At 42.9% G+C, this 27,463-nt stretch overlaps 1 protein-coding gene across 1 annotated transcript; it reads right to left on the bottom strand.

The window, feature by feature from the left end:
- Positions 1-78: 78 nt before the first annotated feature.
- LOC116832031 (leukocyte elastase inhibitor-like) lies at positions 79-18,141 on the bottom strand. Its single transcript, XM_032792441.2, has 8 exons — positions 18,101-18,141; positions 11,050-11,234; positions 8,506-8,637; positions 7,803-7,946; positions 7,140-7,257; positions 5,771-5,913; positions 636-791; positions 79-488 (listed from the first exon to the last, which is right to left on the bottom strand). The coding sequence occupies exons 2-8, from the start codon at positions 11,215-11,217 to the stop codon at positions 84-86; spliced, it is 1,266 nt and encodes a 421-aa protein (XP_032648332.1). The 5' UTR covers positions 11,218-11,234; positions 18,101-18,141; the 3' UTR covers positions 79-83.
- Between the last annotated feature and the right edge of the window lie 9,322 nt (positions 18,142-27,463).

The raw sequence follows: 27,463 nt of genomic DNA, 5'->3' as shown, positions 1-27,463 counted from the left end.
AAAGAAACCTGTCCTAGTATTTCAGGGTAAAAGAATATAAGATCATCTGTCTGTGCTTGCTGAGGTAGAAAGTTGCCTTGATTTCAAGGGGAGCAGAGTTTTCCAAGGAAGAGTATGGTATTGGTGGGATTGTGCTGGATAAAGAAAAGGAAAGGATGGTCAGCCATAAACAGACCATCAGATATATGGGATCTGTTAACAACAACACTTCCTGTAGCAGCTGCTGCTAAAGTGCCTTCCTCATTAACTTCCACATAGGCCTTGTGGACAACCTTTGACAGAAACAGCTTCCTTGGGGGAGCCATTCCAGAGAGATCAGCTTTTGATTCCTCAAAGACATCAATCATCCCCATCTCTTGTAAAGGTAAGTTGAGCTCAAAGGTGTCTTCAAGCTTGAACCGGGGCAAATACACCTCCACTTCTCTATCTTTCATACTTTCCAGGGAAGTCCAGCGTATCAGTTTCTCATAAGTCATTGCCCTTTCAACCTATAGGGTCCAAAAGAAAGACCAAGATAAATGACAAAGGAACTGAGAAGTTCTGAAAATTCAGATCTTTATCCAAACTTAATTCAGATGAAAAGGAGAGCCCAAGTTCGGCTACTTCACAGATATTCAGTGGTATAATGTCTTTACCTGTTCCAGACCAGTGATGTCATCGGGTAGCAGTATGATCATACTCAGGGATTTTCCAGCATATGGGATCATAAGAATCTGAGCATTCATCTCCTGTATATGGGCAATTTTAAATCTGTCTTTTTGATACATCATCTGCACAGATTTGCTCTCATTCTATTTAAAAGAAAATGATACATAAATACAACTGACAGTGCCCTCCTGCATTTGAACAAAAGACAATGTGAAGTGTTCACAGGAACACTGATTGCAAATAGGATAAATATTTTATATCATTTATATTAGTAAATGAGAAACTATAAATTAAAGCATATCAGAATAGTGCTCAAGCTAGTGTTTAAAATGGGATTATCATTTGAAAAACAGAAGGTGCTGAAAACTGAACAAAATGAGGGAATGTAGTAGATTAATACCAGGGACATTCACACCTGAAGATCTGGGGCCTGCTGTAGATCTCAAATACTGCTATAAATCAGGATAGACTCTAGTGAAGTCAGTACTGATCTGGTGTGAGAATCAACGCACAAAAAATCAGGCAGCTGAGTTCTAGTGCATAGGCCAAATTCTGCTTTCAGTGCATTGATGTAATTCCACTTGTAATTGAGTTCAGTGGAATTACTCCAGATTTAAAGTGGTGTAATGGAGAGAAGTTGGACCTAATATAGATCATAGACAAGTGGTCTGGCAATGTTAACTTAGGGTAAAATGTTCAAAAGCTGCTAAGTGACTTAGGCTCCTAAGTCCCATTTTCAAGCATTATTAAGGCACTTAGGAGCCTATGTATCATTGAAAGTCAGTGGGACTATTGAATTGATATCAATGACTGAAAGGGATAAATCTGTATTAACTCTTTCACTGTTCAACAGTGATACGTCATTTTCTGCAGATGCCTTGGATTTACTCTGTTCCTCGACAATCACCCAAAAACATTCATTCTAAAGTTGAAAGTTTATTGATTAACACCAGAAGGAATGCAACATTAAAATAAGCAATTATAGTGAAACTGGAATTGAGTGATAATGCAAAACAAGCTTAATTAAAACCTATTAAAATTTGTTTCCTTTTGCAGGAGGCGAAATATCAGTTTCCCATGTTTCAGCAACTGTTCTTTGATGAAGAAGAAAGGATATGTGAAGGTTATTCATTTCTCTCTCTTTTTTTTTAACAGTTCTCTTTTTCACTTCTCTCTTCATTTCACTCTTATTCACTTCTCTTTTTTTTATTCACTTCTCTTCTTTTTAACAAACACACAAAGTGGAGGAGAAGCAGGATGGAAATGGTTGGGGAAACACAGGCTCTTACTTTCTTCTCCACTCTCACTCTCCCCGGAGGTCCCATCCCACTCTGCAGGACCGGCTCCAGGCACCAGCAAAGCAAGCTTGTGCTTGGGGCGGCACAATTCCAGGGGTGGCATTCTGGCCTTTTTTTTCTTTTTTTTTTTTTTTTGTTTGGGCAGGGCAGTTGCGCTCTCGAAGCTTGGGGCAGCAAAAAACCTGGAGCTGGCCCTGCCACTCTGTCCCTACCCCCAAGTTCCCACCCTTGGTCCACCTCTTCTCACCCCACCTCCGCTCCCTCTCCCCTGCCCAGCATCTCCTGCCCACCACCAAACAGCTGATCACTATTTTGTTTCCATGGGTGCTCCAGCCCCAGAGCACCCACGGAGTCGGCGCCTATGGTGGGGAATACAACTTTTGTTGATGTTTTTGGAGCACTGGATGGCTGTTCAGTTACAAATAGATGCTTTGGCTGGCAAGTTGACCATGACACCTGTTGCTTGGACTCTGAGTCACATTCCAGTCAGGGACATTGTCTGATTGGGCCTTTTCATCTTAGACAGGGCAGGATTGTGATCATGTTATCAACTGCACTGCATCAATACCTGGAGATTTCAGAATTTGATGAAAAGCTGAGAGCATGAGAGAGAGGAAGGAAGCGAGGCAGAAAATAACACACAAGGAAAAAGAGGCAGAAGAAGATCTCATGTGCCTCTGTGGTGCTGGCAACTAAGTATCCCCATCGATGGACTGAGGACTGGCGGTCATTTGTTTTTCAGGACACAAGCGAAAACAAAGCTCCCTGAATAAGAGCAGGGTCTACTGGTCTTCTTCTTGGGATGAAAAACTTTCAAGCTTGTCTGTTCCTTCTTTTTTGGGTCAAGGGAGATGAGATGGGACAAGGTGGGATGCAAGGTAGGAAGGGAGATAAGATTTTTTTCCAAAAAGTCTCCTTTTAAGAACCACAAAAAAGGGAAAAGTGGGCAGCATAGTTTATCCCCTCATTTTTCATCCAGCAGTTAGGCCTAATATGCACCGTGCCAATTCTGCTTCATTAACTTCTGGCTCCATGTCATCTGTTTTTTACCAAGCATGATTTCAACAGTCTTTGAACCATATCAGCAGGCCTTTTTGTTTGGACTAATCCAGTTTCTCTGTCTTGTTCTCTTGCATGTGTTCGTAACATTCATTGTTGAAAACAATTTGACCTATTTTCCATGGTTAATTTCCTAGCAGGCAAAAAATTATAAGGTATTGCGACATCCTATGAACTTTCTTATACTCTTTACAATTGACCTCACAATAGGGGTAAATTTCAGACATGATAATCACAACAGGACAAAAGCTTCAAAATCACTGGTGTGCTTTTACCTAGGGATAATGAACACAATCCTTCTCTTATTGGCGTAAATCAAGAGACACTCTATTGAGGTCAGTGAGCCTGGTTCTGTTCTTTCTTACACTGGAGTAAGTAGGAGTAACAACACTGAAGTCAGTTTAAAACTGGTGTAAGTGGGAAGAGAATCAGGTCTACTGGAGTTTTGCTGGTATAAAACCAGCATACATGTGATCAGTCCTCAAGTGACAAGATCAAGGAAAATACATACATCCCGACTGGTTAGGTTCACCTTCCGGCTATCTTTCAAACATTTTATGTCATTAGAACTACTTGGCATGAATAAAACAACACAAGAGAGGCGAAAATCACTGCTAACCAGTCATTTAAATAACATCTCTATGGCACTGTTAGGTAAAGGAGAATTGTAGTGTTGCTTAAAGCCATATAATAGAAGCTTTTTGGAAGGGAGACCTCCCCCCTACCCATTCTGCCTGTGACATAGCTTCTTCAGAGGCTCCACACAGGAAGAGATTTGGGATGACCTAGGTTTGAAAAAAATGCTGATGTCTGACAAGCCGTACAAGTGTAGCCTTCCTGTTTTTATGAACTGTGCAACCAAATCATAGTTTGTCTCCTAGAATCATGAGCACTTCAACTCAGGAAGCTCCCCCGTTTGTTTGTACCTTGGCCTGTACAAAGACAGAGCTTAATAACAATTATTTATTATTCCTCTTCCCCCTGCATGAAGAAGACATGGCTTTAAACTGCTAACCCCCTCTGAAGTTCACTGCTTATGCAAATAAAGTTGCTCATTTTAACAAATGGGATTTCAATACCTTGCTGACTTTTGTTTCCCAACATTTGTTGGGAATTCACTTTCACAATTTTCCCCCATCTCTGTGGGCTTCTGTATGACGTAGCAATTCAGCACCCATGTCCAGACTACAATCATATCTAGGTTTCCTGGCAGTCATCCATTCATGTCGCTCATCTTTGAGAAATTACCATCTTTATTGGGCATCTCATTCTTTTCAATATCTTCATTTAAGTTGTTGTTCAAGTCTTATTTTAGGTGTAACCAATTAGCTCAGCAAGGAATCTTTAAGGTGACACCCTTTTTTACTGTTCAATAAAATTTCCCTCTCTGCTAATCTGTATTAAAATAAAAAGGTATAGCCGAGATTTGTATGCAATATGGTGCTCACATATGCACTGACTGTTCTCAGCTGTAGAACAGACTCTTTTTCGATATTCTGAAGAACATACTAAAAGCTTTAGATATAAATGAACCCATTAGATATTGTAGCAACATCATCTTGCTAGTCTCTTAACCCTGCAAAGGAGAGGATGGGGATATAGGTTGCTGACCTTTTTGTTTTTAATTAGTGAAAAACGGGACTCTCAACAAAAATCTGCATGTTTTATTACTGTAGAAATTCAGGTTTCATCTTATGTATTTTGTTTTTCCTAAAAAAACTCATGGATGAGAACTGGTAAGATGCTGGCACAATAGATAGCAAGCAAGCAAAATTGGATTAAGTAAGAGAAATGACTGTTTATTTCTGATAACATCAGTTGGACTCAAATACTGGAAAAATATTTTTGTAAAGATTCAATATGTCCCAACTCTTTTGAACTGGCACCTGAGGCCTCTAAGAATTCAGCTAAACAGAGAAAGCCAGCTTTGACATTCCCTGAAGTCCTATGGCAAACAAAGAAAAAAAGTTACATTTTTCGGACATGATAAAAAAGCAAACAAACCTGTTTTTTTGTTTTGTTTTGTTTTTTCCTTTGCTGTTTACCTTTGAATGTGACGTATAATAGGCATTTTGTTGCAATTTCATTTTTAAATTCCCAAAACTTACACTTTTCATTAAAGTATAATGATCACTTAATAAAATCTAACACAATTGCCTTAATGTTGTGAGAAATCTGAACTTCAGACTTTCTTGTTTCTCTGACAGATGTGTGACATCACTAGTATCATAAACAAATTCATGTCTAAACCCCCATCTTCCTTCCCTAGGTTTCTAACACTTATCTGGTATTACGAGCACCTGCAGGACCAGGCTTAAGATTCTGAAGTAGAAGCTCAAATTTTATGCATATGCTCAACTTTAGTCACATGAGTCAACGGACCTATGCTGAAATTACTTACATGTTTAAGTCGTTCCAGGATCATGGCCTAAGGGAAGCGGTGTTGTAGATTAAAGAAAAGAAATCTGTATCCTAGTGTTTATACCATGTTCCAAGTATGTATTGTAGTAAGCATCTAATCTTGCTACAGTTTTGCTCGTTTTCTTCATTCACTTTGAGATCACTGGTTGCTACTGAAAAACAGCCCTGACATCTTTCATACAGTAGAAGAGTCAGGTTATGTTTAATATATACCCACATTTTGCTTGTAAGGTTGATAGGATGCCAATGTCTATAAGTCCATACCTAAGTTGTGTCCCACAGTGACTTTATTGAAGGTGTCTAAGATAAAACAAAGCTAAAAATATAGAATGCTGCTATAGTACCTGGTTTATCCTAAAGTCTTTTGGCATTGTGTATTTTTCTTCAAACTTGTATTCCCAGGTTGCTTTGAAGTAGATTGCATTCACTAGCACCAGCACAGCGGTTGGGTCAATAACACCAGGAACAAAGAGTTCCCTGATTTTACCTTAAAAATAGTCAGAGAAAAACAAGCTACATGTAAATTATCATTAGAGACAGATGGATCTAGCTGAACTTTCATATATCAATATTTATTTGCAAGGTTAATTTAACATTGGGAAAATCTAGTGCTTGGCTCTGCAAATTAAATCTTTCTGTTTACCCGCAGAACGGTGATGAAATAGCCAGCTGCATTGTAAGCTTCTCTATGCACTGCTACTAATATGACTCAGCCCTGATTTAGAACGATTAAGTAGATACTTCACTAAACCCATCACATTCAACGAGGGTCTAGACATTCACCACTGTGCAGGGGGCCAGGACCATTTCAGTTGCATTTTTTAAGTCAAATATGGACAGAATAGCTCCAGTGATTGGTAATAATCTGTGTCATTTTTTACTTGCATTCTGAGGCCGGAAGTTGGAGTTAGCTGGTGCACAGCCCTTGGGCTGGTTCTCTATACAATTATGCATTCCCAGCATTGTGAGGCTGCTTTTGAAATGTGGGACTCAGGTTCTGATGCCAGAAACCTGACTGAAAACAAAAACTCTTTCCACATGGGTCATTGGACAGTTATCAGCTAATAACTTCTTATTCACAACTGACTTGTTTACAGAGAGAAAGACAAATCTATGACTTAGAGAAAAAGCTCCACCACTCAAAACCGATCCTCTGAGCCATTCTGTCCACATTCAGCTTGAAATTTCAAAGCTTGATTATCTTTGGCTAGGTGAGACTGCAGCCTAAGTAATGGGAATGTGCCATATACTTTGCTCAAGCCAGTGTGCAAGAGATCATTACTCATGTTTGGGTCCTTAAAGGAGATGGTAACAGAAAATGTATTACTCATGATGTGACTGAGCCTCCCTGGCAGTTAGGACATCATCCACACCTTGGGCATTGCTCTGTAATCTCTGCTTCCCACACAATCAGACTCTTGATCTCTCTTCTCCCGTTCCCTAGCTTTGCTCCATCTCACAGCTAGATCCACAGCTTCTGTTGCTCCCATTTATTGCCCCAGCACTGTGGACCCATATTCTTGCCATCAACCAGGATACGAAGGCAATATTATAAAAATGAGGATATGATAGCAAATTCGTATTTTTAATGTAAAAATATTTTAGACAAGGACTCACACCCACAGGTGGAAAACCTTTTGCTTTCAAATCCTGGTTCTTACTTTGTTGAAACAGTGAGAAAAACCGATGACAATCGGACCTATGCTTTCTTACCTTGTGTCTTGCTTTCAACCCAGGAATTTATCGTCTGTCTGGCTGCTTCCGTAGCATTTTCAAAATCAACTGTTTGCAGCATTGCTCCATATAATTCCTTAGTGCATTCTAAATATTGCTGTACAGTAAAATAAAGATCATTAATTAATGTTAGAATCCATAAATCAGATCCTCCGTAAGAAACTGGGTGACTCAACCCAATTAGAAAAAAAGTCATGCTCTTTTACAATTTGTTCAGGACTGAATTTGATGGGGAAACCAAAGTTTAGCCCTGACATCAAGTACTAGAAGTTTATTCATTGAGCATTTGGACATAGCTACTTGCCTTATAGTACAATCATGAACTGGACCCTTATTACACTGGTGATTTTTCATGGAGAATTACTTACCTACAATAAGTGTAAAAATAAGGATTGGATAAGACATAAAAAGTTACTGTTGTTGTTACTTATGTTGAGCATCTGGTGCATTCATCCCACTAACATGTAGTTGAACAAAAAGGGAAAAGTCTCCAGACCATGAAGGAAGATTTCCCAAGGCCACAGAGAGGAGTTAGGCAGCCAACTCCCACCAAAAAATCTTGTTGAGTTGGCAACCCTGAATCTCTGCTATAAAGGTGAGCTTTGACTCAATTCTCACATGTAACAAACACTGGTAACTTACCTGGTGAAAATTATATCCTTTTTGTGCAAACAGACTGTTGGCCAGACTCAATACATAGCTCTTGTTGAGATTTTTCAGTTGGGAAAGGAGTGTCTGGAACTCTGTGTGGATTCCTCCAACCAAGTCACATCGTGAAGGAGAAGGCTTCAAACAGGGTAGAAATAAAGATGCTTCGTTTTCTCTTTGTTAAATTTGTATAAAAGTTAAAAAAACAGGACCGATACTCAAACATATGTATAATGTAACTATCTCTATCAGTGTGAGATAGCATGAATATAAATAGCAGCATAACCATGGTAGCACAGCTAGCGGCAACAAGTACAAGCCTGCCTGAAACTGGTGGCTGAGCAGTGCCTCCACTGCCTACACCCCTACTATTGCGACTACACTGCTAGTTATACTCATGCTAGCTCCACTGAGAGCTAGCATGAGTAATCGTACACAAGCAGGGGAATTGATCCCCCGGCTCTTAGTATAGAGTGTGTGCCAATAGGGGTGTGTGTGCGTGTGTCCATTGATTTCTCCAGGATTGGGCCTTTAATCAATCAATCAAGTATTTTCCAGATCAAGTATTTTCTAGTATACTAGAATGGCCTCCTGCCTGTGATCATGACTCCTCTAATGGCTGTCACTGACCATTATACAGCCTGCAGCTCCCCTTACAGCTATGAAAACGCTACTCAGTCTTGTTCAGAAGAAGTACCTTTGGGAAGTGAGAAAGTTGATGATATTGCCCTTCATTGAGGTATTCTGGCTCAGCTTCTGTCGTCCCACTTTCAGAGACAAGCCCAGTTTCGAGATTTGCACTTCTTGCAGTTCTATTCAAATGAAGAACCTGTGGTTGAAATTCTAATATTACAGCAGCTGTAAGTGGCATAAATGCATTCCACAGAAAGACTTTTTCTTATCTTAAGATGTTTGTTACACTAGATACTAATTACAGCACAGCAGGAAACAGTTTTCCTGTCCTGACAAAATACTTGAGATTTTGAGAAGTTTTCCAGTCCCAAACTGAGATAAAATTATCTAAATCTAAAATTTTTGAACCCACAAGAAAATAATCATAATAATAATAATAATAATGATGATGATGATGATGATGTTGGGTCAATCAAAACATTTTGTTCTGATGATTTTTGAAACACTTCAATTTCTACTTTACATTTTTAAACTGTAAGTAGATTGTTTTTCATGTAAGCAGTCAGGATGAGCTCTACCCTGACATCTGGTGGTGAGTTGTGGAAAAGATCTTCACGGGCTGGTCTTTGCAAAGGCACACCCCCACCTTGCCTAGCAAGAGCCCATAGCTGCCCAAATGGTCACTTTATCTGCTGTGATCCCCAGTTTCTCTGTTATTGGGACAGGAAGAATAAAGCATTGTTACCCTGATTATGTGAATCAAGGACAGTGGAACTGTTTTATAACAGAAGGACTCACCATCAACTAAGCAGCACTCACTAGACAAGGGACATGGGTTCCAAAACCCAGTGAATTGAGAGAGGTTAGGAGCAGGCATGTGATACTTGGTGGTATGGGCCTCTTTTGAGGGCCTGAAATACCAGTTGCACCTTCTCTCTCCACTATTGAATAGTAGAACTGATTTTGATTCCCTTAAGAGTCTAGTTACAGGCTGCTGAGCTGAATTCACTTTGGGCCAATGGTGCAGCAGCACTGGAGCTCCCCTACTACAAGCTAAAATTACCAAGAGCTGAGATCACTGATTGGTGTGTTAATTAGTGGGGAAGCCTGAAGATATCTTGCTAGGCAGCTGGCAGAGCAGAGCAGTTTGTGGGATGATTGGAGCAGCCCACGGGATGGCGAGTGGAGCAGAGCTAAGTAGAGCAGTTTGTGGAATGTTGGAGCAGCTCATGGGATGGCTGGTGAAGTAGAGTGGCTCGTGGCGAAGGCTGCAGCAGAGCACCATGCAGAGGTGGAGCAGTTGGCCTCAGACCATGTAAGGTGCTCCTTAACAGCCCGTGCACCCCTTTTCCCCCATTTCCACCCAGGGTGGGTAAAACTTTAGAGAGAAACTTTTAGTCATTTTGAACAGGAAAACAACATTTTCATTTTGAAAATGTTTAAGGCGTGAATCTCAATTTGAGACTGACACTTGAATTCAGAAAGAAGAGACGGTATTAGCCCCTTTCTGGGGAAGATTGGAACTCCGTCCCTGTTTTAACATAAGCATATTCAGTATAGCTGTCAAGGCCATTGGGTGGGTGAAAAGTGAGCAAGCTCTGCCCTGAGCTTGTTCGTGCAGCAGTCAGGTTCTACACATGGTAACCTAAGAATACCAATCATAGAAATGTAGGGCTGGAAGGGATCTCAAGAGGTCATCTAGTCCAGTGTTTCTCAACAACCTATCCATGGATTGGCACCAGTCCTTGAAATCTCCTTGACACAGTTTAGGAAGGCAGCAAGCTGATCCATAGTATCAAAAAGGTTGAGAAACACTGATCTTGTCAAGCCTTTTGTCCAGTCTTTCAGAAGATTTTGACCAACTTTTTTGGTTTTTTCAGCAGTTTTTGGATGAAAAGGAAAACTTTTTTGACAGAGGAAAAAAATCCTGATTTCTGACCAGCTCTTACAACTTCGCTAGTGGACAGGAAGTTTGAAGGACATTCTGAGAGGATGAGTCATACGCAGTGTTCAAACTTGGGAAAAATAAAGAGGCAGTGGCAAGCTAAACTCTGACTTTCTGATGAGCAGTGAAAAAGTAAGGTTTATATTCAAAGGCCTGATTTTCAGAGAAGTAGACCTTCTGCAGCTCCCTTTGACTTCAAAAGGAGCTGTGGGGCTTAGTGCTTCAGAAAATTAGACCCCAAAATGTCAACATTGCACAGCTGAGCTAACACCTCATTAAAATGAACAGGATAGTTCACACATCTCAGAACAATTGCTCCAGGCTTTCTGCAGACATCTCTGCACTGGTTATATTTCCAGTTTCAAGGATTTCTTGACAAACATAACTACTAGAAACATTATTTTTAAAATGGAGCACAAGATGGCAGTAAGGGAATGGTGGCAGACTGCCATGCCACCATGTGACTTAAGTCCTGCCTCTGTGCCGCTGAATCCTAATTGTATCATTAGACAGACACTACATACAGGTGATAGAAATCATGATGCAACAAATGCACTTTTAAATAATATTATCACATAGTTTGTTATTACCTTTAATGTGTGCCTTAACAAAAAAAAGCTTGCAAAATATAAAACCATGTACAAGTGTTTTGTTGACACTTACCGTTTGCATCTGAGTAGCAGTGTTACCTCTGGCACCCAAAAGGACCATGACCAGGCCAGTAGAGATACTCATAGGGGAGACGAAGATGTTTTTGTTTGCAGTATTTTTGTTCAGTTCATTGTAAAGATCAAGACCCATTTCAGTAATTGCTTGAGAAATGGAGCCCATTGTGAACTCACAGTGGACTAGAAACAAAAAGAAAAGAACCAAATCTAAATAATTTACTTTGCTCAACTGCGTGAGACTAAAGTCTGAGTTTTGCTGAAATTACTGTATTTGATTGCTAACCAACAGTAGCTTAGGTGCTCCTGAGTCAAGGAGGCTACTACTGATCATCATCAACCATCTTGTATAGCCATGAGGCATCTTCTTTCTACTCTTCTCCACTTTCCAAGGTACAGCTCCTGACTGTGCCCAGCTTAGCAGCAAGAATGCAGCTCGCCTGGGCAATGATACTAGATCCAGAACTGAACACGCTCTGATTTCCTAACGTAGGACCGGGTTCTTTTCTGCCTTACTGAATGGTCTGCAGTGTTGTTGTAGCCGTGTCAGTCCTAGGATATTAGAGAGACAAGGTGGGTGGGATAATATCTTTTATTGGACCTTCTTCTGTTGGTGAGAGGACCTGAAGAAGACCTCTGTCAGCTCAAGAGCTTGTCTCTCTCACCAACAGAATATTTAGTCCAATAAAAGCTATTTCCTCTCCCGTCTTGTCTTACTGAATGATAGCTAAGCAAGTAAGAACTTTGAAAAAGCCCTGGCTAAAATTGTTTGCTTTGCTCTTTCATGACGAGCAGGTCATGTTTTTGAGAGTGCATCACTATTAGACTACTCTGGACTAGTTAAAACAGCACTAGGAGAGACTAACCTAATTATATACTAGATATAATCTACTTCTCCCTTATAACTATTCATAGTTAGTCACACAGTAAAGGAAAATAAATAGGTCTGTTACTATCTCTAGCAATCACAATAATAGGCTAAGTAGCCATGGAATAGACTTACAAAATCACTATATTTATTACAGGATGAAACACTCAATGGAAAAAATATGAACTATAACTTTACTACTTGGTCGTAATGAAAACTATACTATATACAGAATGTGAATAGCTTGCCGGGTCCCTCATTCTAGTGCGTCCTCCTCTAGTCCATCTAACTAAATGATCAGAACATGCCTTTCAGGCAGGCTTGTTCATCTGATCTTCACTATGGAAAAAACGAGCTTATTTCAGATCCCAGCTCTGTTGAGCGAGAACCAGGGCAGGAGATCAATGTCTCTTGCTTGCTGTAGACCATTGGCCCTGAGACTGAGCTGGGAAGCGCCCAGCCCCCAGAAGAAATCGAGTCTGGAGAGGAGCTGCTGAGATTGCCAGCAGCCAACTACCCCTACTATCCCTGGCCACCAGAACTCCTCCCTTGATTGTGGTAGGAAGTAGCCCAGCGAAACCAGACTTTAGTGCTCGGTAGGTATATTTTGGTGGTATCCCCACTGACCTTGTAGCAGAGCCCTCCACCATTGTCAGGGCCCTTGGCTGGGACCCAGTGGAGTAGGGTAGGACCCTACTCCCTGCTGCCAACCCCACCCCACCCTCTCCCCACCTTAGGCTGAATGGCCTGTTGGCTGCTCTGCCCTGCCTGAGGGCCAGAGTCCCCCTAGGGTGTTGGCTGCTCTGCCCTGCAGAGAAAGCAATTTACCAGTCAAATCTCTCTTGTTAATATGGCATCTTAGCAATTAGCCATAAATGAACAATACAAGTTTTAAAATCATTACAATGGAGTAATTAAATAGCATGGATTTAACCACCAGTCTCCAAGATTCAATTTACATTTTTAAAACAGTCCATAAAACAATATATAAAAATAAAATTACAGAAGTTAGGAATAAACAGATCCATTTAGGCCATAAAGAGCATATCCTTTGCACAATTTTTTTCCTTTTTTTTTTTTTGGCTGCTAATGAGGCAAATAGAGCAACTGCCCATACAACAGAAACATTATTGCTGTACAACTAATATTCCAGTTTTTGAGTCAATGATGCAAAAGGCTTCTGAGCCAAGATTGGGAAGGAACATTTTGTTATCAAACAGCAATAAAAGTTGCAAAATAATAGGCAATACAGCAAATCTTCAACCTGGCCACGTCACCTGCACACCCAGGTCGGTTAAGAACTTTGGGAGAGAAATACCACCTCCCCTCTAACACCACCAAAACCTCCTTGATAAAAAAGGTAAAACTAAAAGGGGGCCAGAAGACAGCCTTGTTGCCAGTTGTAATGGGAATGAGATCAGTTAAAGTGCCTTCCACCCTGTTCTGACCCTGGCCACCATTTGACCATGTATGGGTCTCCAAAGATAAAGTAACTAAGATATATCCCAGCCTTCCTTAATTTCTCCCAAAGAATCAAAAGGAGATTTCAGATCAATAGTCACATCAAATTCTCCTCTTAAGGCAACAATATTTATAAATCAGATGTGTGGGTATGAAACAATTATCTGTGGTTGAGCAGCCATGCCTAAAGCTGGCTTGTTCTTGTACAGAAAGGTCAAAGCTCTCAGCACAGTCCCCTAACCTCCCCTGAAAATAACTGGTTTAGATTTTAAAGACCAAATTTGAAAGGCTGATTGGCCAGTAATTCCCAGGATTATTTATATCCCCTTTTTGTAAAGAAGGGAAAAAATGCAATTAGACCAACTTATAGGGTATAGAAAGAATCAGGCAGTGTTTTAAATGATTGGAATACAGAATGGGCCAAGGATGACTAAATTTGTTCTTTCCGCCCCATGTAAGTTACTTTATGTTCAAGTTTTGAGGAACAACCATGTTAAGTCAGTGTATAGGTGTATAAATTATAAGCAGGGAGTTATAAAACCAACATAAGTTTAAGTGAAATTATACCGCTAGTGAGGTGAATTTATAGTTCTCCTGACTGAATGGTCCCTTCTGCTGTTACACTCTGTGACTCTGTAGTTTACAGAAAAACACAATGAATGGCCAAATTGATACAACTGAAATACAGTCAATGGAATAATTTGTTGTCTCATCAGTTGCTACAATTAGGAAGTTAAACCAAACTAAATGAGCAAGTTAAAGAAAATGCTCCTTTTAAGGTTTTACAGCAAGGTTAATGGGAGACTTCATTCCCTTTAACTTGAGTAATTTAGCTCAGGGTCTGATAAAAAGCAGAGGCTGTTACTTTGGCTTGATTTTAAAGTACAACGCTTAAAAAGATTCCCTGGTAGCTTCCCTTTTGGTTACTTCTTTCTCCCATTAAACTTTGCTATTCAAAAAGACTGCATTATACTTGGTTTGTTTAACATATTTCCTTTACCACATTAACACAGTGCCTGTAATCTTCTCACAGTCTGGCACACAGAATGTTTTCTAAGAATCTAGATTTATAGCAGCTGTAGAACAACCCTGATTTAACCTACAGATCCTTTGCAGTTTCAACAACAGACTTAAGGGTTTAATATCTACTTTAGGGGTACAATGAGTAACACACAAAGATGCACAATCACACCCACACATTAGTGGGCATTGGAGCAATTTGAGCATCCTCAAGTTGCTCTTCCAAAGGATTTTCGTTCCTTCTCAGAATCTTTAGTTCAGATGATTGAGCTTAGCTTAGATCTAAATTGATATCTACAAATATCTTCCTTGGTGCCAAGATGTAGCTTGAGCTCTTTCATATGTGATGGGGTTTGATCTTTACTCTCTCTGTGTTGCACCTCAGGCTTAACTAAGATGGTGATTGGTGTTCTTAATTTCTCCTTCTCTGGGTGGCCAATCCAGAGCATGGATCAAGATATAAATCTTCCTTACAAGGGAAAAGCGCTGTGTTATGTTCAGAAATCAATTTAAATGACACTGATATGCAGAAAAAAATACAAAATGTGTTTAAAAATCTCAAAATGGAAACATAAAATTTCAAAAGAAGCATGCAGAAAAAGGTCATGCTGATACACCTTTCTGAGAAAGCAATTTTCCTGACACAAATACAGTAAGCTAAGTATTTGCACACAGGTACAGTAGCAAGTCTGATGATAGTAACCACACTTGTGCTTTGATGGTTAATGTGAATCAAAGAGGCTCTAAAGATGGGCTGTCAGTTGCTGATATTTGCAAGAAAAGCAAATAACTACTTGGAAAAGATGTTTTCGGAGAGAACCACCCAGTTACAATCCTTTTGGAGGTAACAAACCTTTTCCCATGCCTTTGTTAAATAGGGGGAAACCCCTCTTATGCAAACCTTTCTATCAAATGTTTGAGTTTTGTATATGAAATTTCAGTAAATACTATTAGAAGGGTAAAAGCTGTTCCCAAAGAAAGAGAGCTATAATATCAGTAAAAATACTAAATTATACAAGGAACAGAAATGGAAGAAAGAAGGGCTGGGTGCTAGGAAAGATGCCAACCTAGTCTGAGCATAATTGCATATTTAATAAGATTTAAAGCAAGTTGGAACCTATTGTGCACAGTGCCTTATGGCAGTTTGCATTGCATCAATCCGCTCTCACTAAGCCACTTTTAATGCTCCATTGTTTCTCATAAAGAAAAGAAGGGGGGTATTTGGTGGATAAAAAAATAAAAGGTATGCTTCCTATTCTAAGGAGTGTGAAAAGCACATCTAAAAGGCTCTGTTCACATGAAGAGTTGTGGTGGGTGAAAGGGATGCATATATATATATATATATATATATGCAACTATTCACCTATGAGTTATACCTCACCTTGCATCATCAAAATTTTAGCAGCCTGAATTTTTCAGAGGCTTTGTGAAATCTAAAAAAGCCCTCTTTGTGCAAAATCTCAAAAGACTGCGCCGTTGTAATGTTTTAAGTGTAGACAAGTCCTTTGTTTTGGATGCTCATCTTGCGACATCTTGGGCCTGATTTTCCATAGTTGAGCAGCCCAAATGCCGGTTGAGCCAGTTGGAGCAGTAAGCATTGCACTTCAGTGCATTAAAGCACTTCCATGTGACACTACCTGCAATGACAAGGGCTTCTCCCATCAGTATAAGTAACCCACCTCCCCAAAAGACAATAGGTAAAATCTGCACCCCGAGAGACATAAATGCACCGACCTACCCCGAGTGTAGAGAGCGCTAGATCAATGGAAGAATTTTTCCATTGACCTAGCTACCACCTCTAGGAGAGGTAGATTACCTATAGCTGTGGGAGAAGCCATCCCATCAGCACAGGTAGTGTCTACCCTGAAACACTACAGCAGCACAGCTGCAGCCCTCCCGCTATAGCGTTTTAAGTTAAGATATATCCCTAAACTCAGACAAAACTGTGAAGAGTGGTGACTGATTTGTCTGAGAGACAATACAATCTGATTAAACAAAGGGATCACTCACCAGACTCCAATTCTAATCCTGGTGCTGACACAATGCAGCAGATCCTCAGATAATTTACACCATCTTTCTCCATTGACTTCAGTGGAGCTGTGACAATTTATACCAGCAGATAATCTGCACCTGAGTTTGTGATCTTGGGCATGTTAATTAATCTCTCCAAACCTTCATTTTTACAGCAGGAAAATGGGGAATTTGAATAATTACCTACTTCATAATTAAATATTAGCAGAGCATTAAAAGAAGAGGGAATAAATCTCAAGATTTTGTTGCTCCTAGTTCTCTGTTTAATCCATAAGTCTCGGTGGTATTGGAAGGGGCTCTTTTTCATCCATATTCTTCTGAGTGGGAATTTGAGAAAAATATGACTGTTTTCTTTTTCAGACACTTCTATGAAACAGTATTTCACCTGACTTCATTCCTTTCAAATTGGTTCAATTTGTGGAAGTTTTGCAGACTAGAAAGCAGGTGAACTACATTTGAAAAGTTGTCATGATAAATGTTCTGCCCAGCTGTAGTTACAACATAGCAAAGCTCAGAGTGAAGGTATCCTGAGCCCCAACACACATTATAGGGTCACCGTGCTGGTTACTGTTGGGAGCGGGAGTAGAATATGAGTTGTGCATTCCTACTACCCCTCTGTGTTGGTTTTGGGCTAGATATATTCCTTCTGTGAGAATCATGTCACTAACACTCTAATTTTTATGGACTTCAGCACGAACCTGCTTGTCTTGTTTACAAGATTTATCCCATTAAATAGAACTACGGGCATGAGCAAAGCAAGCAGAGTTCAGCCATCAAAGTTGCCTTTAAAGAGACCTATCATGGGTTTCTCGTTTGTTGTGCCCATGTTGCTGTACAGGATTTCACCAAGAGACAGCATAGTCCAGTGGGTGTGGCACTGTGCTTAGAGTCAGGAAAGTTGGATTCTCATCCCAGCTGTACCATTACCTTTATGAGTGTCCTTGGGCAAAACACTTAACCTCTGTCTCTCACTTTCCCCATTTCCCCAAATGAAATAATGCTGATTATCCTCTTTGGGAAAGCAGTTGGCAGTGCTCCACTAATTAGTAGCTAGTGCCTTGGGAATGCATTCCTTCCTCTACTTTCTGACCCTATTGTTCCTGCATAAAGATCTTTTATATCTGTGTATCCACTTACATCTATCCTGAGCTTTTTACCAAACATTAAAGCATAATCCAAATATCAAAGCCAACATCAGATATTTCCAGAGCTGACATTAACTGCCCAACCAATACTGAAAACGAAAGAAACTCAACTCTCCCACCTGTCACCTCTAGCTCTCCAAAAGCCAAAGAGAGGAAATAGAATTTTCATTGTGCCATTCACGTGAATGGACTTGGGTTATTTTATCCAAGGGTCTCCACTAATTACAGCTTCAGCAGTATCACATGCAGCTACATATATACATCACCACAGATTTTATCATACAACATACACTTCTAAGAATTTTGAACTTACCTCCTCCATGTTCAGATTTTTCATGGTGTTTTGTTGCCTAGTTCTCCAAAAGATGAACAACTTAAAAGATCAAACTGTCTGTCCCCTCTGAAACATTGTTTATTTTGCAAACATACAGAATTCCTTAATTTTAAAAGTTTGCTTTTAAAACAGCCTTCTTCACCAATCACAGTTCATAGTTAAAAAACAAAATTGTTTTAAAATTGTTTACCTTCTTGTCTGCTTCTTGTCGTCTTGTCTGCTGAGCATGTGAGCTCCCAGCAGCTTTCTGTGGCTACTAGAATATAAAAGTCTCTGCCACTCCCCCTGCATAATGTTCCACCCACTCGCTGGAGTGGTGGTGAAATCATTATAATTTAGCCGTGACAAAATCCCATCATCTTGTAGTTTCTTGCTGCGTTTTGGAGGAACATAGTGTCCAACTATCTGCAATGAGAGTTTTATTTTGACTATTTTGCCTGACAAGTCTAACAGTCTATATCTGCTGTCAACATCTCCTGATCACAAAACCAAGATTCTCTTCACATTGAAACTCAGGATCCAGACCTGCAATGAGCTCGATGACGGGTGATCTCTCAGGGGCACCCATTTGAAGTCAAGGAGGCTCTGCATGTGCACAGAAATCTGTCCATGGAGAGCTCTTTTCAGCGTTGAGGCCTGAGGGTGGTATTATCTTCAAAGACTCCTTGCATGGAATTCAGTCTAATTGCAGTAATAGAGGAAACAATTGAGATGTGTTACTTTTCCATTATCTAAGGCCATCTCTCTTTTTATTTTATTTTATCTGAAGATAATACAAAAAGCTACTTTTCATTTGTATTTAAAGATTTTAATCAAGAAGAGAAAATTGCCTCCTTGAACAATAAAAAATAATCCAAAGTCAGGACAGCTTTTAAATCTTAGTTACAAGTAAAAATAGATCAGGAGTGACAACTCGAGTGTGTTTCTAAAATCTGGACATTTTTTCTGAGTTGTAGCTTTCCCTGCAACAAAACCTGATTAAAATCCACCTTCTCCCTGACTCCAGTAGCAACATTACAAAAGGGAAAGAAAAATCTGATGGGTACCAATGACAGCTCTTCTGCATACTTCTGCTGACTACTGTCTTATCTACAGCTATCCCAGTGAGTGAGAACATTGTACATTCCACCACTCAAGAACAGCCAACTCTGTAGTGGAACATGGCAGGTAATTAGTCAAGACTGACTTTTATGGCATCCAATTTATAAGGCCCCCTCCACATGGTCACATGGGCCAGCACAGTCCTCTGAGATTCTGAACATATTAGTGCAGCTAGTTTCTCTTCAGCAGAGCCATAAACCCATCCTGCAGCTATAGAGGGTTTGAGGAAGCTCACTGGAGAGGCAGTTCAGCTATCAAGCACCCAGCACAGGCAACTGGACTTCTAAGGTTTTCTGATGTGGGGGCCAACAAAGGAACAACAGGCGATGGCTGGTGGAAGGGCAAACACTCCCTTTCCCGTGGCTTTCTAGAAGCCCATCTCTAAAAGGAAACTGCCAGAATTTCAAACCTGAGCAATCACTATCTTTGCTGCTGCTATCGTGTAGGTCTGCAGGCAGGTGAAGGAAGGGAAGGAGTTTGTGGGGAATGTCATGAGAGGATTGTTTGGGGAGGACCTGGGAAAATGTGTGTAGACTTTATGGGGAGAGATGGCAGCTGTTGTGGGAAAAGGACAAAGGCTGAAGGATAGCAAGGCGGTATTGAGAGGGAAAAGAAGTTTCAGAGTAAAGGAGTCAGACAAAACAGGGTTAGAGAATTGGGAGAGCTGAGGGGATGTTTTTAAGAAGCAGTGGATAGATTAATGGACTAAATAGGGTTAGTATGAGGGCCAGGGAGGAAATGTGGACTATGAAGAAAAAGGGAAAGAGATAGGGGAATGTTGGGAATATAATGAGGAAAGGGGAAAACTGATGGGGGGGACAAGGGGAAAAGGTATAGGAGACTCAATGGCAGAAGGAATTAGGTGAAAAGAATGGGCAGTGAAAGCGGCCCAAAGGAGAAAGAAAGATGCGTGTAGGGTGAGAAAAAGGAAAGAGGAATAGGGAAAGACTGAAAGTAAAATAGTACAAGAGGACAAAATAGAGAAATATAGCAAGAAGAAAGAGAATGGCTGTGAAATAAGAAAGATGTTATGTAAAAGGACAGAAAGAAGGAACCAAAGAAATCAGGAAGGGAAGAGGAAAAACAAGAACACAAACTTTTCTCTTTTAATTATATTTTGCCTGTGTTGTGAATCCTTTTTGTTGATGGGCATTGGAGAATCAGGAGCCCAGATAACCAGAGAATCATGGCCACGAAAGCAGGGAAAAGAAAAAGGTTTGTGCAATCAATAAGGGAGCAGGTGGAGGAGAGTCTAGCTTTGCATTATTAATTTTGGACTGTTTTTGGAGATCCCTTAAACATTGCTCCGAAAACCAGCCTTGTGCTTCAAAGAAAGAAGGAAAAACTGAGTACAAGGAGAGTTGCAAACTTTTCACAATGAGCATAATTGCACATTTCATAAAACATGAAATGAGTTCTGGAACCTATGATGTATAATTCCTCAAAGCAGGGTGTGTCACATCATTTTTCAGTCATATGCTGCTAATCTTCTTAATAGAAGGAAGAGATGGATGCAACTTTATACAACATCTTTTCCAAATTAATTTGCAGAATTTAGGGAGGAAGACTGGAACTACACAGTTTAGAAATGTGGCCTGGACACAGTGGGTGACATCCTGACTCTACTGAGGTCAATGTGTGTTTTGCCGTTGACTTAGTAGGTCTAGGATTTCACCTTGGAGATAAAACTCCAACAGGTTGATATTACTGTATCACCAAAAAGACCCAGTCAGAGACCTGTTGTGTTAGGTGCCAAACACACACACAGTCCCTGCTCTAAGGAGCTTACAACCTAATGAACAACATCAGGACCTGAGCAAACTTTCTGCTAGAACACGGGCCTTCCTGTCAGATTCCGGTCAGTGAGCAGCAGCTGATGAAGCTTACAAGTAGGGGCGGCTCTAGGTATTTTGCCGCTCCAAGCACGGTAGGCAGGCTGCCTTCGGCGGCTTGCCTGCTGGAGGTCTGCCGAAGCCATGGGACCAGCAGACCCTCCGCAGGCAAGCTGCCGAAAGCAGCCTGCCTGCCGCCCTTGCAGCGACTGGCAGAGCACCCCCCGCAGCTTACCACCCCAAGCACACACTTGGCGTGCTGGTACCTGGAGCCGCCCCTGCTTACAAGAGGGAGTCTTGCCCACTTGGGACTTGATTTAAAGCCCATTCAACAGGAGGCTTTTCTCTGACTTCCAAATGCTCACTCCCTGGCAGAGCAAATACACTGATGGTGGTTTGTTTGTTTGTTTCTCTTCTTGTCAGCCCCACATAGTCACCAGCCAGGTGCGTTCTTCCCCTCTTGTGCAGCATCACCAGGAATAAAAACTCTGCAGATCCAGTTCTGCCTTCAGTAATGTCTGAGTGCAGCTCCATTGCCATGAATATCTTTGTTTGCATATGGGTGTAGCTGAGGGCATCATTCAGCAGAATCTCTATTATTGGGTGTGGTGTACAAGATGAAAAGAACTCAGCATGACTCTTGGATTTTGGGGTGAGTTTGCAGGGCTGGCAGCTAGTGAAAACAATAATCTCTTTGTTTGCAAACTGAGAAAATCAGATGTGGTAATCAGTGAGCCACTGGGTATGGAACTAAGAGGTCACTTGAAGTCACTTTTTAGGGGAGAATCAAATTTAAGAGTGGGCTGGAGAAATAGAACTGGATCCATGAAGCATCTTCCTGTATTATCACAGGTTCCCTCCCTCCACTCCTGGGGTCTCCTGGACAGTAAAGCAGGTAGATGCTGGGAGAAATTGGGGGAGGAGGAGAAGCAAAGAAATTCAGAGCAGGGAGACACAAGCTCTTACTTAGTTTGTAAACTCTTTGGGTCTGGACCATGTTTTTGTTCTTGTTTGTGCACCTAGCACAATGGGACAATGACTAAGGCTCCTAGGTGCTATAGTGATACAAATAATAGTATTAGTAATAGCAACCTGTGGGAAGACCCTCAGGGAGAATTTGAGAAGGAGGAAAAAGGAGGGTGTAAGCCGGCGCGCTCGGGCCCCGTCCCCTCAGGTGCGACGGGGAGCCAGGGCGCCTCCTTCCCGGCTCCACTCCCATACTCGAGGGCTGAGTAAACAAAAGTCTATAGGCCCTGGCCCTTAGACAGGGCGGGCCGCAAACAGTCCAGGCTCAGCTTAGGGGCTGAGCAAACAAAGTCTATAGCCCAAGCCCTCAGGCAGCGGCACAAACAACGGGGCTCTGCACCCTTGAGCAGGGCAGAGCAACAAACAACTGTAGCTCGGGTGAAGGGATACTGCCACCCGTTACAGTGCAGGGGACGCAGGCCCACCCACTCCTCTGCGTTCAGCCCGGGCCTTAGTAGCGGCTGTCGCGCTAAGGGTCAGTGGGATCCGCACCGAAACACACTGACTGGGATCGGTAGGATCGTGGCCGATACACACGACCATAGCTCGGCCCTCTGCGCTGACTGTGGTCAACCGCCCCCGGCTACTTCCAATCCCCCTTCTCTCCAGTACCTGTTCCCTCTCGGCGTGTCGTCGGCGGGTCCAGACCATGGTTCTCGAGACCTGGAGCAGTCGGTCCATGGCTCCTCCGGATAGCCGGCACAGGTCGTTGCGGCTGGAGTCCTCAGGTACCTGCGCGGGCAGGTCGGTCCAACACTCCCTGGATAGTGGCCCGGGCAGCTCCGCCACGCTCCTCTGGTAGTGGGCCCGAGGCAGCTCCGGCCACGCTCCTCTGGGTAGTGGGCCGAGGCAGCTCGCGCCAGCGCTCCTCTGGTAGTAGCCGAGGCAGCTCGCCAGCGTCCTCTGGTATGGGCCCGGGCAGCTCCGGCCAGTGCTCCTCCGGGTAGTGGCCCGGGCAGGCTGGCCGAGCGGGAGCTCGGCCTCCATGTCCGTCCTCCTCTCGCCGGCACTGAACTGAGCTCTGAGGCCTGCTCTTATACTTCCTGTCCTGCACCTTGACTTCCGGGGCGGAACAGGCGTAGTGGCTCCGCCCACGGGGGCCTGCTCTGGCTCGTTCCCTCAGGTGCGACGGGGAGCCAGGCGCTTCCTTACAGAGAAAGAGAAACAGCAAAAGATGGAAGGAAACCAACATGAGCAGGGAAACAGACAGAATAGAAGCAAAGAAAGAAAAGACAAATGATTCCACAAGGAGACCCAAAACGTGAAGGTAAATATGAAAGCAGAGAATGAGAAGAAGCATATGTCTGCTTTTTACAAAAGATAGCTGTAATCTCTTAAGAGTTCTTAATAAGACCTTGCGCAAAATAAACAACTTGCTTGATATTCTTGGAACAAAAACAACAAAAGCTGATGCATTCAGTATGGTCAGATGTACAACTGACCTTAACTGGGATCGTATTTCAAATGTTGTTCTTTGGTTAACCTTCACTTTGAATAATCTAACGGTTGCTTCTTTATTAATGATAAAGGCAATGTTCTGCTAAGCCTTTTCTTATCATTGCACTACCTATTTACATTGCACTCCAGCCTAGCACGCATCTTTGTCTTGGAATACATCCTTGCTGGTTATCTGACTCCTTGCTTATACAAATTATGTCTAAGCAGGTCTGAAGAGCTCTCCCCTGACATCTAGTGATGAACTAGGAAAAGACTTGAAGAACAACCTTTTGCATAGATACGCCTACTCTGCCTAGTGCTCAGCATCATGGAGCAGATTTGCCCAAAAATCACTTTTGACTCATGTTGGATTGCAAGTCACTTTGGTTTGGAGTGCAGGAGTGATAAGGTTGTCGCTTTGTATTGAGTAGGGGAAGGACTATGCTTGGCCTCCCTGGTTTAAGGTTCACCCTCAACTGAACTCCACTTGCTAAGCAGGGGTAGGAGAGCCAAATCCAGTAAAAGGAAAGTGTGCGGGACAGTGATTGTACCTGGTGATGTGCCTCTGCTGAATCAGAGAGCTATTAAGTGGTGGACCTCAAAACCTCCAGAGCTTGTAGTAGGGGCTGGTGGCAGTGGAGACTGATGGCTCAGCAGTCAACAGCATGGAGTGAACAACAGCACAGTGATGGAGGAAACAACGATGCGTAGTGAATGGCAGCATGGAGTCAATGATGCGACATAAATGATGGCACGGAAGCAGCAGCTGAAGCATTGCTTGATGCCTTCCTTCCAGTTGGGCAGGAAGTGAACTCACATAAATGCACGTCTAAACCCTGAGTCATCGCTGGCCAAGACCACAACTGTGAGTGGGGTGCATTGAGGACAGGGGAACGGCTGGTAAAAGAACTTAGTTTGTTGGACTTTCACACTGCACTGAAGAACTGAGGAAAGGACATTGCCCAGCCTATTCTGGGTGAGTATTTGCTATGTGTTATATGCTTCTAATTGGTTGTGGCATTTTCTCAATTAATGTTGGTTCCTTTCCCTTCTCATTAAAAGTTCTTTTCCGTACACAGACTACTCACGAGAGTGAAAGTATGGCCTTTTAGAGCACTTAGGTGTGTATTTCCCAGATTACTCGTGGGACTCAAGCCAGTTGTGTATTATGTTGTTAGAGGACCTCTAGATATAGAACTCAACCTTCGTTGCTGACAACTCACCTGGCAGAAGGTTATATATACAGCGTTTCAAACTGCAGTCCGCGCCAGTACTGGTTGCGGAACGTAAGGCACTGGGTTGCGCGCTCCTGGTCAGTGCTGCCTGGCTAAGCAGGCTGTCTTTACCTATTCTGACACTGCACTTGTCCCCAGAAGGGCCAGCAGCAAGTCTGGCTCCGGCAGGGGGCCACAGGCTCTATGCGCTGCCCTACCCCAAGCATCGCTCTGCACTCCCATTGGCTGGAACCTGTGGCGAGAACTGGACTGGACCTGCTGTTGGCCGCTTCCGGTGCAGTGCATCGCAGTCCAGAACAGCAGAGCCTGCATTAGCACCCCCGCTGCACCGCTGACTGGAGCCGCCCAAGTAACCCCTGCCCCAACCCCTGCCCCAGCCCTGAGCCCATCCCCAATCCAGAGTCCCTTCCGCACCCAAGCCTCATACCCACCCCACTCCAATCTTCCCCTCGCTCAAACCCTGACTTCCTGCCCCCAACCCATCCCCAGCCCATGCCCCTCCCACATCTGAACCTTCAGCGCACCTGCACCCTACCCCGCACCTCAACCCTCTATTCCCAGCCCTGAGATCTCCACACCCCAAGCCCTCATCCCAGCTCTGTTGGTCGCAGCATCAACAATTTTCTCAACTGGGTCGCCAGAAAAAATGTTTGAAAACCACTGACATATACCACTAGTGTTGTTTCAGCATAATGTAGAAAGGAAATTGGTTGGACTTCTCTGTCTCAGCTGGAGTACAGGCCCTCTAGACACTGCCAGACTATCCTGAGAATGATGACTATTATCCCTGACTCATCAAGATGCTTATTTGCATGCCTAATATGTGCCAGCTAGGCAAATAGTTCAGAAGTTTTCCTGGGGCAGAAAAGCGTTTGTGCAAATAATTTCCTCTCTTGTGCAAATACTCTTTTCCACATGCTGGGCTGTTGTACTACACTCAGGTTTTTTAAGAAAAAAGTGTAAAGAGTTTCCTTCTTGGTAAAGTATCAGAGGGGTAGCCGTGTTTATTGGATCTGTAAAAGCAGCAGAGAATCCTGTGCACCTTAGATAACAACGTTTGAGCGTGAGCTTTCGTGTGAATACGGTATTCACCACGAAAGCTCACGCTCCAAAACGCTGTTAGTCTATAAGGTGCCACAGGATCTCTGCTTCTTTGGTAGTGATGCTGCCTCTTCTGAGTATGGAAGGATATGATGAGAGCAGGATTGTTCAGTATAGGCACGACTTAGGGCTTGGGAAAGCTGTATTCCAGTTCTCTGCTCTGCCATGGTTCATGAAGGTCTTAGGTGACCTTTTTCTGTGCCTCACTTTCCCCATCTGTAAACGGGATAATACACTTCCCCACTCCAAGGTGTTGTGAGCATAAAAACTGTGAAGACTGTGAGGTATCAGACACTGTGATAATGGAGGTCTACATAGAGATTGAAGAGTGTTACAATGAACAGTGCTTGGTATCAGTTGGCAAACCAATCAGTTCCATGACTTGCAGTAGATAGATTCATCGCCATTCCATCTTCAGCGCGTCCTTTGGCACTCCGCTGTGTCTCCAAGGACATCACACCACTATTGAATCAGCAACAGCACTTTCTGCAATACCTGCCAGAAGTGTTCCTTATGAGATTTCCATCAAATACTGTCCAGGCCAATCCCCGTTATGTGTGAGGTCAGATAATAGCTCAAAGTGGGTGCATTCAGTCTGAGAACCTTGATTTCTAATTGTAATGGGAGAGTGTGTGTACGTTTATTCTTAATTTAAACAGCAAGCAATTGCAGCAAGTGAATATTTATATATAGCGCTACTTCCACAGATGTCAATGGAAGTTAGGAGCTTAAATCACTTTTGGAACTGGCCTTACTCACCAGTAGAATATTTTCACACTCTGTTATTCTGAAACTGAGAGGCGTGAAAAAAGGAATTGGAAAGTCATAGTTACAAAATATTATTCTCTGGGTTCTAGTCACAAGATCACTTCACCAAAAGGATTAGCCAGTTGAGTATGTCTTCACTACATTAGACACCACGCGTCGTGCCAGCTCACTTGGTCTCTCGAGACTCAGTTGCGGCCTGTTTGATTGCAGTGTAAATGTTCAGCTTTGCGGCAGCCAAGTTAGGATCGTCCTTCTCACAGGATGCTAGAATGAGCAGGTTTATTGCGGTGTAGTCATACCTTAGTTGTTCCTCACTTTATACACAGTGTTAGCGATGTCATTGAGAACTCATTCAGAAGAGAGAGAGATTTGCAAGCTGCTGGAGACTATTTCCTTTCTGTAGGCCCAGACAAGTCTACTAAAGTTTTCCATCCCTCATTTTTCGCTGTGATGGCTAGTGATTATGGTAGCACTACAAGCTTAATAGTCTCTTAGATACACTTAGCACATAGTAGGTTATCGCCACCATTAGACTCAGAAAAATCTCTCTTTTTCTCCTCTGGGTAGTGGGCCCGAGGCAGCTCCGGCCAGCGCTCCTCTGGGTAGTGGGCCCGAGGCAGCTCCGGCCAGCGCTCCTCTGGGTAGTAGGCCCGAGGCAGCTCCGGCCAGCGCTCCTCTGGGTAGTGGGCCCGGGGCAGCTCCGGCCAGCGCTCCTCTGGGTAGTGGGCCCGAGGCAGCTCCGGCCAGCGCTCCTCTGGGTAGTGGGCCCGAGGCAGCTCCGGCCAGCGCTCCTCTGGGTAGTAGGCCCGAGGCAGCTCCGGCCAGCGCTCCTCTGGGTAGTGGGCCCGGGGCAGCTCCGGCCAGTGCTCCTCCGGGTAGTGGGCCCGGGGCAGGCTGGGCCGAGCGGGAGCTCGGGCCTCCATGTCCGTCCTCCTCGGCGGCCGGCACTGAACTGAGCTCTGAGGCCTGGCTCTTATACTTCCTGTCCTGCACCTTGACTTCCGGGGGGCGGGAACAGGCGGTAGTGGCTCCGCCCACGGGGGTGCCTGCTCT

This window comes from Chelonoidis abingdonii, chromosome 2 (assembly GCF_003597395.2).
Source record: "Chelonoidis abingdonii isolate Lonesome George chromosome 2, CheloAbing_2.0, whole genome shotgun sequence".
NCBI classification, from domain to species: Eukaryota; Metazoa; Chordata; order Testudines; family Testudinidae; genus Chelonoidis; species Chelonoidis abingdonii.
This window is presented reverse-complemented; position numbering and strand designations above follow the sequence as displayed.